Source organism: Sminthopsis crassicaudata, chromosome 5 (genome assembly GCF_048593235.1).
Source record: "Sminthopsis crassicaudata isolate SCR6 chromosome 5, ASM4859323v1, whole genome shotgun sequence".
NCBI classification, from domain to species: Eukaryota; Metazoa; Chordata; class Mammalia; order Dasyuromorphia; family Dasyuridae; genus Sminthopsis; species Sminthopsis crassicaudata.
Genome location: NC_133621.1, coordinates 219,752,050 through 219,764,436, shown reverse-complemented (window position 1 = coordinate 219,764,436; position 12,387 = coordinate 219,752,050). Strand labels below are relative to the sequence as shown.

Sequence of the window (12,387 nt, the reverse complement as noted above, 5' to 3'; positions counted from 1 at the left end):
GACAAAACAGGAACCACAAAGTCCTTGACCAACAATAAAAGTAACTGCTGAACTAAGATGAAAACCAACAAAATGAATCTGAAAATTGCTGGAAAATGAGAGTTGGGAGGGGGAAAGTATAATTGAGCTCAAGATAAAGTGTGAAAAAGATTGAATTGATCATTGTGGTTGGGACTCAGTAACTAGGGAAAGGATGGGATAGTCCTTACCAACTCCACCAGACTAAAATTTCCCCAATGTCATCTTTTTTTCCAAGGCTTCCTGCCCTACCTTCTTGTACTACAATTATTCTCAGGCTTTGAAACTCCTCTTAAACCATTTCTAAGTTTTAGTCAACCTTTACTGAACTCTAACTTATCCTTTCACATTTCAGAAGGCAATTCAAAAAAAAAAAAAAAAAACAACCTTTTGATTTTGTGGACTATTTCCAAGAAGTGAAGACATGGGAAAGTTGACATTCACTATCAGTACGTAGGAAGAAGGGAGGTAGAGAGGAAGAGGGAGGACAAAGAGGGGGAAGGTCATTCCAATTGTAAAGTTTTGTTTGTTTAGTTGGAGAAGTGTCAAAAGTTTAACTGACTTTCTTCCCTTTACTCCCTTCACAGCCCTGGGGCCCCCAAGCTCCACATACCCACTACCCCTCAATTATCTAATCTAGGGTTTTAGGTTAGAGGTACAATCCTTAACAAATGGACAAAACCCAGAGTTGTCAGACCACCACAAAACCACAACCCAGGTTCTGCTTTCTTTCAGAGCCCAAACCTAACTTCCTGCCCATGTGCAAAAACTAGAGATTTATTTGGGAAATGTTTTTGGTGTCAAGATAGTTTTCTTCATGGAGATACGAGGTCCTCCACCTTTCTACTGATCTGGGTTAGGGAAAATAGGATCAAAGGAGATCACACCGAGTCCCAACCCTTTAAGAGTATCTATCTCGCTGGACAGGACAGTCAAGGTTCTGACCCCAAAATCCCTTCCCCAGTTTGAGGGAGTAATGGGGGGAGTAAGAGACCAAATGGTAATGAGGGAGAGATAAGAATTTTTGTAGGATTCCACTTCTATTACTGAACATAAAACTTAAAAGAAATACTTTTTTCCTACAATTTCAATGGCTTATTAAACTTCACAGGTAGAATTACTTTGTCTTCAAAGGGTTTTTGGAGGGCAGGATCCTGCTTGTCTATTCTAAATTTAGATACAGAAACAAAAAAGATGACAGCAAAAAGGAATGGGTTAAGTTTCAAGGTAAACTTACAGAAGAATAAGTCATGAAAATAGGAGTATCAGCTTCCTTGAAGTCCTGACATGAGTGCTGATAAAGGGTTCAATCTATATGGAGGGAGGGGACTAAAATGACTTAAGCTCTTCTTCAAAAGAGTCCTTTGAAGGTCTCAAGACAGGAAAGAAGGTAAATTGTTTTTAAAGCCAAAAGTGGAAGAAGCAAGGAAAATTTAAATAAGAAAAACCCAATTTGGTGGTTTCTCTTTCTACCCATTTCTCATCTTAAGCCTGAGATATTAGCTGTTTTGTGGGGCAAAAGGCTTTTGAAGAGGTATAAGAAGGGTCGAATGCTAATTTGCTTCTAGTGCTCTGTTCTATGCAGCACCACCAAAAAGACACTTTTCCCCTCCTAAATCCTTAAATTTCTTCCTCTTTTTTGTCCATCATTCCTCTGGTAATACCAAAGCCTCACTTCCTTATCCAGACCAATACCTGTTTAGTTCTTTCTCCTTCAAGGGAGGACTTGGCAATAGACTATGTGGCCCCAAATCTCCCCCATTCACCCTGACCCTCTTCTCCTTCTCTGCTTTTCCCACACTCAACTGTGCTCCCTGCAGTTTTCTCTCTTGCAGCTATTCAGTTCAAATTAGTCACGACCAGCCCCTGGCTCAGAGAGGAAAAATCAATTAGGTGCCATTCACAGAACAGAGGCACGCCTTCTCTCTGCTCCCTTGGCCACAACAACCCTACTCCAAGAGGGGAGCTCTGGCCATCAGAAAGCAGTAAGTCCATCACATTTCTAGTCTCTCTCACATTAGCTTTCACCACTAAAATCCATTGTTTCAAAACCAACCCAATAGCCAATCTTAACTAGAACAGGCATCCACTTTATATAGCAACTTTAACATTTGGAATCTAGACATGAATTAAAAAGTCACCAAAGGCAGTTCATCTAAGCCTCATTATTTACACAAATCCAGGGCAAAAACAATTCTGTCCACAGCTAGACATTAGCAGCTCACTATTCCTTACTTTCTACCATGACTGAAAAAGAGGATTGTTCACACCTAAGATAGTCTCACATTTGGCAAGGCCTCCAATTCCTCCGCCCCTAAGGCCTAGGGACTGGAATAGCTAAACCACTTACTCCTGAATTCTAGGGGAATAAAAGTGTAGGTTACAGAGGTGCTCAAGGATAAGCCCAAAACTCATTCCATCTCCATTCTAAAAATAATCAACCCTATGTTCTTCCTTTCTTCAAGGTTGTCATCTTGTCCCAATGATAATTTCTAAGTATGATATCTAAAAGATAGAGGATTAGGTTTCTAGGAACTTCTAAAACCTCTTAAGAATTAGGGAAGGAAGATCTAAGATGGGAGTTCTAAGAGACAGAAGAATAGGTTACTCTTAGGGAGCTTCTAAAACCTACGAATTAGGAAAGGAAGATCTAGGATGGGAGTTCAAGTAACCATAAGGAAAGCATATAGAAATATAACACATGTGTCAGACATCTGTGAAGTCACAGGCTCAAACTCCTAGCTTAAAGTTCTTTGAGGGTGGTAGGTAGGGGAGAGGACAAGAACTATACCCACAACAGATTGGAATGTTTCCAGTAAGACCTAAGAGAACATCTTCCCTAAAAAATTCCAATGACATCATTTTGTCATAGATGAACTGAATCTAGAGAAGCAGTACTAGACTTAAGGGTCAGGTAAGTTGGAGTTGAGTTATAGTCCCATTATATTACCAACAGTGATCTTTGCACAGAGCTTAAGTCTCTAATTTGTTTCCTCTGATTCCTTATGCCCCTTCACTTGCCTCAAGATTCCTAAAGCACCTATCCCATCTTTTCACCCTTGAATTCTATTACTATTGAAGTCTCTGTACCCACCCCGACTGTAATCTGTGCCCAGCTCCCTGTAGGTAGTCTCTCTTCTTCCTCCAGGGCTCCAGCAAAGAGACTAAAAAATACCACTATGCATCACCTCCTTGGAATCCAATGCCTCAACTGTTCACCTCTCTCTTACTAACCCTCAAACTTCGGGTCAAGAACCAAGTAGCCATCTAAGCCTTCATACAGTACATAAGAGAGTGACTTGGGAAAGAAGTGGTTTTTCAGATTGTATCTCATGGACATTAGCTCCTTCCTCCATCAGATCATTTCTAAGTGCTAACCATTCAATCAAACACATTAATTTCTTTTCTAAATTTTTTTTAATTAACAACCAGAATTTAAAAAACAAAACAAAACAAAAACAACAGGGGAGAAAAAACACCTTGAAGTTGTAATTGCAAAAAAGCTAAAACTGCTGCTGAGGGTTTGTGTATGTGTCTGGGATGCATGTCCCCTCATCAAGGGACAAGGCCCAGGAAGGTGCCTGTCTGTATACAAGTAGGTTATGTAAATGACCAAGAAAAGAATCAGAGATGGGAATCATCAACAGCAGAAGGCAGCAAAAACTTCTCATCAGGCAATACCAAATCGCTCTGCTCTTTTCCTCTTCTTTGCCTGTGAAGAAAAAAATTAGAGGAGAAAAATCAGAGGATTTAGGAGATGGAGAAGAGTAGCTTAAGCTCCTGGCTTCCTTAGCTTAAACTCACATGAATTGTCACAAGGTCCAAGCCCAAGTGATAGCCCAGGCTTGGACTTGGCAGCCAAGTCTTTGATTCCCCAAGTCCCAGAGGGGAATAATCAAGGGGATAGAAAATAGTAAGATTCCTGTGGGAAGGAGGGTCATAGTAGCTTTGGTAGTATCTTACTGTAGGTCTGGAAACAATGGCCTCTTGAAATAACTGGAAAAGCCTTCTAGGCATGGGGAGGTTGGGGGATTTCAAAGGGCAAAGGGTTAACCCTGTGCTATTCAAGGGGAAGGTGAGGGGGGATGCCCTCCCAGGCATTCAAGCCCTAGCAGCAGCTCCTTGATAGGCCTCCAAGCCTATCCAAGAGAGAGGCATATAAATCTTCATTTCTAACAGAATAAATAGCTAGAGGGAGGGGAAACAGAAGCCCCAATCATGGATCTCTCAAGGGAGGGAGACTGGAGAGAGCACAAAACCTGCAAAAAGACCTTTTTGTTCTGGGAATGACCTCACAAAATAGCAGAGTCCTTCATCCTCACCCCTGCCATCTCCCTTCCCCAGCAAATAGGGAAGTTCTTCTCTTCTCTCTCCCCCTTCCCCCCCCCCCCCAGTCAGGGATAGGGGGAAGATGCCATGCTATTCACATGGAGGTAAAATTTAGACTTCATCCAAAAAACTGAGTGCATACAAGGCCCTACCCTTTTACCACCTGGATCACTGATCCAAGTCTTAGGCACCCAAAAAAAAAAAATAAAAAAATCCTCTTATTCATGTGAACTAAAATCTGCCTCAAGAATTATTTCCCATACACAATCTTCCCCTCTCTTTTGTAAAGGCAACTCTTTCTTTCTTGACTTCTAAATAACAATCTTTCATCTTCACAGCCTAATCAGTTTGGGAATTTTGACACCAACTTTCAAATGATCAAGCCTAGATTAACACTTTTTCCTGGACAAATTATGTAAACTAATTAAACCTTAAATAAAACTTTAAGCCAAAATAAAGAAAACAAAAATTCTACTTCCAAAAATTCTTGCAGTAGCCAATTAACAACAATATATAACACTTCAGTACTTACAAGCAGCTAATAATGAAGACTCCGCTTCCCCCACTCCATCCCCAAACATGCACACACGCAGAAAAGGTAGGATATAGAAAGATGTGAGTGAAGGACTGGATCCTTTTTTTGTGAAGCTACTCCTAGAATCCTAAATTTTCCTAACTGAAGTAGATTATAAACAACTTCATTGTTTTACCAAAAATGACTTTATTAAGTTGCCTCAGGGGCATTTTGTTTTTTTAAACACTCAAAAGGAAGTCACTTCTTAAGCCAGATGGAAAGAGGTAAGACCTAAGAAGACTAAATAGAACTAAGGTGTAGAATACTCATTTCTTTAACACTCAATCTACTGATTCTTAAAGTGCTATCAATAATCCTAAAGGTGTGCTATATTAAAGGTTATTCTGTACTTTTCTAAATTTATATGTTTGGGGCAGCTGAATAGAGCACCAGCCCTGAAGTCAGTAGGACCTGAGTTCAAGTCTGGTCTGGTCTCAGACACTTAACATGTCCTAGCTGTATGAGTCTGGGCAAGTCACTTAACCCAAATTGCCTCAGCCAAAAAAAAAAAAAAAAAAAAAAAAAAAAAAAAAAAAAAAAATATATATATATATATATATATATATATATATATATATATATATATGTGTGTGTGTGTGTGTGTGTGTTTATACACTGGATTAGTCTTCTTATGAATTATTACCAGTCAAAATATCAGTTCCCAGAAGCAAGAATTAGGTCTAAGATATCAGCATTAGGGAGACAGCGGGGATGATATTTCATTCATATAGCCATTTTTCCATATCAAAACAAGCTTATGTAAAAAAAAAAGTGATATGGGTGAAGACTTCATTTATTTGAGTCCATCTCTCTGCTGGATGGGGCACTTTGTAAGTGCAAAAGTGACTCAAAGTTATCCCTGATCAAGATATATATATATATATATATTCATCTCAAAATGAAATGTGAAGCAACTAACAGAACATTTTTATTCCAAAAAGCACCAGAAGATTTTTGGGGAAGTTACCCTGCTTCCTTCTAAAAATTTATCCTTGTCATATTCTTACCTCTGTGTCCTCTGTGGTTCCAGTTCCAGCTGAACTTGTGACAATTCCAAATCGTTCCTTCCTCTTTTTCAGCTTCTCATCATCCTCACTCTGTTCGGGGACAATAAGTGAAGGGTGAAACAATATGGTTCTTGACAACAAGAACCCTGGGTGAATGGGGAGAAATGGGGAGTAAAATTATAATTGGTTAGTTACTGTTTATGTCCCTACCTCTTCCAAGGTTAGTGCTAAGGGTTAGAACGGTATTATCACACAGAATTAGCAAAGCAGGCACCAAGCAGGGGGCCATGACAAAACTGCAAGCTATAGCACTTGGAGCCATCTGCATGTACACGGATGGTCCACAGAACCAGCAAAAATTAAATTGGAGTTGGAACTTTTCACTCTTGAAAGAAACTGAGTCAAGCAGCAGCAATTATAGATAGTAATCAAAAGTCAAATCTTTTAACTCAAAATATTTGACTCAAATTTCTCAGGCAGTTCAGGGCAGAGAACAGTCACACCTGCAAAGGATAAAAGATTATCTAAATGGGGAGACCAAGATGGTCAACAGGCCCAACTAACAAGCCAAGGTGAAGAGGATAAAGAGGATATCTAAAAGGCTTATGGAGAAAGAAAAAAAAAAAGTTGAGGCCCCAACTAGAGTCTCTTAGGCTATCTAAGCACCCAAAAAACCCATGTTCAGTTGTATGCCTTGCAAACTAAGAATGTTTTGGCTGCCATTAGCTGGACCAAGCACACTTCTCCTGTTATTAATTTAATGATTGAAGTTGTTCACTTCCAACAACTTTCAAGACTGGAGATGGAAGTCTTATGAATTTTCCCTCTGTGACTTCAAAATTCAATGTGTTTATAATGTTAAGGAAGAATGGAATCTGTCAAAGCCTATAAAGAGCAGTCTCAGAACAACAAATATCTAAAATTAGAGAAAAGATATCTGAACACTATTTTAGTTTTTCCAAGAAAAGATGTTCTGGTCCTTAGCACATCAAGACAGAAGTCTGCCCCCACTCCCTTTGCTTCACACCAATTTGGAGGCCCCCATGGGACAGGACAACTTCTTTGGCTTTATTTACAACCAGTAATAAAGATAACCAACACCAGGCCAGGCTGAAAGAACTCAAGCAAACTATTTAATGAGCTCCTGCTTAATGCTTCTGAGCTGGATTTTTTTTACAGCCCCCAGGAGTTTATATTTCTTGAAAGCATTGCTAATTCTCCTCCTCATGAAGCCTGGCCACAGGTAGGCTACAGCTCTAAGGAAGGTATCCCAGTCAGCCTACTCTAGCTCAAGATGTCTAGAGGATGAAAAGCAAACTCATGTGAGTGATTCAGAGAGATATGGGAAGTTTTTCTAAGGTTCTAAGGAACTGCTTTTTGCTCCCAAATTCCTAGGAACCTCCTCTGATATAAGGAGGGCAGTTGGCATGCTCATTGTGCTCAACTATTTAAAACTGAGTCAAGCTTCCTGAATGTGATTCTAGGCATCAAGTCTCCTGAGTTTCTAGGGTCTGAGCAGTTTGTCAATTTCTATCCTACTACACTTGCCTTCCAAAGTTATAAAAGTCTGAAGAAATTCCTACTCATACGTACCTCTCGACTCATAATCAGAACATTTTAATTGGGCAGACTCCATTTCATGCATAGTTTTCTTGCTTTATTTTCATAATCATCATCATCAAGCATTCACTTAACCTCTCTGAGCCTCAATTTCCTCATCTGTAAAATGAGGATACCTATTTCAAAAGGTCTGTTTGTAGATTAAATTAGGTTATTTTTTTGTAGTGTGCTTTATGAACTATAAAGCACTATATGAAATCACAGGCTGTGCCAGGTCCTATCATACTGAAAAGATTTTGGTTAGAAGCCAAGCAACAGAATGTATTTCTGGGAAAAAGCCTAAGGTTTTGGATCAACAGGTAGACAAGGTGTTGAAATTTTTGGCCATAGCAACTTTGAAAATACCATCTAAACCATACTGGGGGACTTCAGTGTACACATACGGAAGGACACAGATAGTCATAGATCTTTGAATAGCATGTTATCAAGGGCAACACCATCCTCTCAGCCCCTCAGAGGCTTGAAACCTGGGTTTCATCTTCAATTACTCACTATTTCTTACCCTTCCCCATATCCAATTAGTTGCCAAGGCCTGTATATTTCATCTTTGTAATATCTCTTGAATAGACCATCTTATCTCCTCTGATACTGCTATCACTTTGGTTCAGTCCTCATCAATTCATGACTGTATTACTACAACAGCCTACTGGTGAATCCATTTGCCTTAATTCTTTCCCCATTCCACTCCATCCTCCCTTCAGCTACTAAAGTGATATTCCTAAAGCACAGGTTATCCTTCCTACTCAACTCCAGGAACAAATACAAATTCATCCATTTGGCCTTCAAAAATTCTATATGACCTACTACTCCAACCCCCAATCTTTTCAGCCTTCTTATATATCTTATTCCTTGCCAATGTACTCTTCAACCCACTGACATTGGCCTCATGCTGTTTCTTGAACAAAACACTCCATCTCTAAAGTTCAAGCATTTTCTCTGACTACTCCATTTCTGAAATATTCTTTCTCATCTCTCCATACTGACTTCCCTTGCTTCAAGTTCCAACTAAAATCCTATCTTCTACAGGAAGTCTCTCAACCCCTTTTAATTCTAGTGCCTTCTTTTAACTATCTCCTATTTTTCCTGAAGATAGCTTGTTTGTGAACATTTGCTTGTTATTTTCCCCACTAGATTGTGAGTTCCTTGAGACCTTTTTTTGTATCCACCATGTTTTCCATGGTGCCTGGTACATCGAAAGCACTTAATAAAAATTGTTTACTGACTGACTGATCTAAGGCAACCAAATGAGATCAGTAAATTAGAAGATAGGAATTTGATTATAGGGGGTGGGAGTAGAAAGGTCAGGCTAATTTAAAGCAGGAAGTCAATAATGAAAGGGGGAATATTCAGCATGAAGACTTACAACTTTATCCATCTAGATCTTAGAAAGTAATTTCATATATGTGTCAGTGAAAGAGTACACTAGATTTGGAATTAGAGATCACTGTAAATCCCAGGTCTGCTACTTATTGTGTAACCTTGGCCAACAATTTTCACCTCTGGATACGTTATAAAATGATGGGTTGGCCAAGATGACCTCTGGGATCCTTTTCCACTCTGTATCTATGATCCTATCAATAAACTATTACCATTATACATTCTGTGTAAAACATTATATTAAGCATATTTTCTCTAGTATCCTCCTAAAACAAGTACTTAGCAATGGTTTCCTCCCTTCTTTTTCGGCTTAAACCAAAGAATTCCCTATATCTATCTTCCTGCAATTCATTTCCACTTATTCTATCAACAAAAATTATTCCTTATTCCATTAAATTCCTTATCATCCAAGTTACTGGGGAAAGTTTATACTATATTACTCACCCTGCCTGCCCCATAACACCTAAGAATGGGAAGGAAGGAAAAAAATCTCATGACTGAAAATTTCAAGTTCTCCTTCTTAAATGTAGCTTTGACAAACCTTCAAGTCTCTCAGTCTAGAAGAAAGCAGGCTGAATGCTTAAAATAAGTCACAATCCTCCAAACAGGACAAGAAATCAAAAAGGGTAAATACCATACCTTTTTGCTAAATGGCAGGAGGCACGGGACAATATCAACACCTTACTGAAATGCCACTGAAGAAACCAATTCACTATTACTGATTATAATGGCTCAGTCTCTGTCATGTATACAGAGCCACTACTGTCAAGCCTATGAATTAAAGTAGCAGACATTTAAAATGAAAAGAAACAAATACTCTTCTCTAACCCCTAACTGAAACTCAAGAGCTCAGTCATTTCATATATATCTGATTTCCACTTCTGTGGGCAAAGCCAATACTGTGTGGGCAAACTCCCATTCCTTAGGCTCTGCCACCCACCTCAACAAAATGTTCACTTTATTGTCTTCTGAAATAACCATTTTAATGATGGACGATGTTTACTGATATTGCCCTTTTCAATCAATGTTGAAAAATAAGGAAGCAGACCACATAGAAGGTTACTTCTTCAACCATTACTCATCCCCTTCTACTATTACTACTAATAATTATTGTTGTTACTACTATTATTATGTTTATCCTCTAGGGAGATAAATTCTCAGGGAATCCCTCTCCTCCAATGAGCTTCCCTTTTAATTGGAACTTTGGTGCCTCGCCTCTACTAGGGACCCAGGCAGAGCATCTGCTCCAAATTCACCAGGGGCTCCAGAGAACAATATAAGACCCCTCCCCCGATCTCCCAATCTTCCATACACACCACCACTACCACCACAGAGCCTACTTTGCCTTGAAAATGGTTTCCTGCTCAGCCTCTCACCCCCAGGGATGCTGAGGGTTTTATTTATTTTGTGCTTTCCTGCCCTCCCATTCCTACCCCTCCAGCGTCCCCTGTTCCTGGGCTAAAGCTTCTTTCCATCTTGCCCTGAAGGGAAAGTGCACAACAGGCCCACTAAATCAAGGCAGTTCTAATGATCTTTCTCACTTGACCCTTCTAGCGTGATGGTGTCGCATGGAGACAGACATACAATAAACTTCACTCCATCTTTAGCTCCTTGCTGACAGGTTTTGATTCATGGGATGGCGGGACCCATCTGAGGGAAATTACCTCGATCAAAACACAGCTCTCTCTACATTCATCAGGCCCACTGCTCCCTCAGGCCATGCTCAAGTGCACAAATGGGGTTGTGCATCTGTGGGCAGCACTGACCCCTCTGGCTTAGTGTCATACCCATTTACAAACCCTTCCCTTACCCATTCTGCATTCCCAATACCCCATCCCCACCATCAAATGCTGTTCTAGTACTGACAACAGATCTCTTCTTTCTATGAGCATTCCCTTTGGAGGGTGAGAGGAGAGATGTGTGTAGAGAAGTAGCTGAGTCTAGGTTACAATCAACTTTATTTCCAATCAAAAACTCATTCCCCTCCAATAAACACACATTGCCTCTGAGGTTATCAGAAAGGATAATTCTCTTCAAGCAATATAGAGCACCCAAGTTATTTTCTATCTACTACTTCTCTTCCTCGGGCTATTTTATGAGTTTCATGAACAAGATTACAAATATTAATAATAATATGAATATAAACAATTTTGGAAGCCCAAAGGAAGTAGGAGTCATCAAGTATAAAACAAGTTGGTATAGTTAGTAGAGATGACTTGGCAAGGAGCAAAAAGTGAAATCATAATCCATCTTTTTAGCAAAGAGATACTCAAGATGAAAGTCTTTTTTGATTTCAGTTAAGGAGGACACTCTACTCTTCAGCATTCAACCTTGGTCTCCTCTATGAATTTAATATTCATCTAGTATGAAGTATAGGCAGGGGTTGAGTAGAAAACCAAATGAAAGACCTATAACCTTCCCTTCATGATTCAAATCTCAGACTCTGGTTACCAATATGATGTAAAAAATTTCAATACAATAATTCTATAAAAGTCACAAAATAAAAAACAGACTACAATTAGCATAAACTATTTCTATGTTATATAAGATCTCAACCATGACCATTTTCTATAGCAAATAGTGAAATAAATATAAGAAAAATGGTCTCAAAAGACAAAATTGAAAGAGTGGTCAAAAAAGAAAACAAGAATCTAGGAATGCAACAAAAATTGAGTTCATTCTACCAATCAACAAAAATATATACCATCCACCTTCTCTTTCCAGGTCCTTGAAAATCTGGGCTACCTTCCTTCTATATCTGAAAGCCGCCAATAAATAAATAAATAGATAGATAGATAAAATCAAAACGAAATAAATGAATTATAAACAAACAAGCAAACGACCAAATAAATAAATAAATGCTGTAATACAACGGGAAAAGTCAAAATACTTCCAAGTGGTTTTTCTGCTCACTGCTAAGTTGTATGACCCTGGACAACTTGAACTATCTGGGCTTCCTTCATCTGAAAAATTCGGGAACTAAACTAGATTACCACTTCCCAACCCATGGGTCTCAAATTTCAGAGTTATTGCAAGGGTCATTAAGCAGACAGCAAGTACTGTCATTTTAAACTTTGTTTCATTCCAAGAAAATTCAATTCAAGCAAATGCACCTTCTGAAGATTTTTTCCAAACAACATGTTACTAATTCTTAAAATATTATACAGATACATCTATGTAATAACACATTCAAATTCATTGAAAAGCATGACTGAATTCAGAATAGTTTTTTGTCATCATGCATTTTCTCAATGAATACTTATACTGGGAGTCACAGCTAATTCAGGCAGGCCCTAATCATCTCCCAGCTTAATGCAAGGGTCTCCCTAATTGGACTCTTCCAGTTTCTTTCAAACTCCAATTCATCTTTCCCATCCTGCCAAAATAGTATTACTAAAATATAAATCTAACCATATCATTCCCAAAACTTTTAGTGGCCTCCCTACTGCTTCTAGCAGGAAG

General features: G+C 38.9%; 1 protein-coding gene across 1 annotated transcript in view; it reads right to left on the bottom strand.

The window, feature by feature from the left end:
* Positions 1-3,416: 3,416 nt before the first annotated feature.
* The window catches only part of SARNP (SAP domain containing ribonucleoprotein), a 38,102-nt gene continuing 29,131 nt past the window's right edge, over positions 3,417-12,387 (bottom strand). The window contains exons 10-11 of the mRNA XM_074270085.1: positions 5,929-6,018; positions 3,417-3,730 (exon numbers count right to left, since the gene is read on the bottom strand). Of these exons, the coding sequence (XP_074126186.1) occupies positions 3,689-3,730; positions 5,929-6,018 (132 nt within the window). The 3' untranslated portion in view covers positions 3,417-3,688. The remainder of the gene's footprint in view (positions 3,731-5,928; positions 6,019-12,387) is intronic.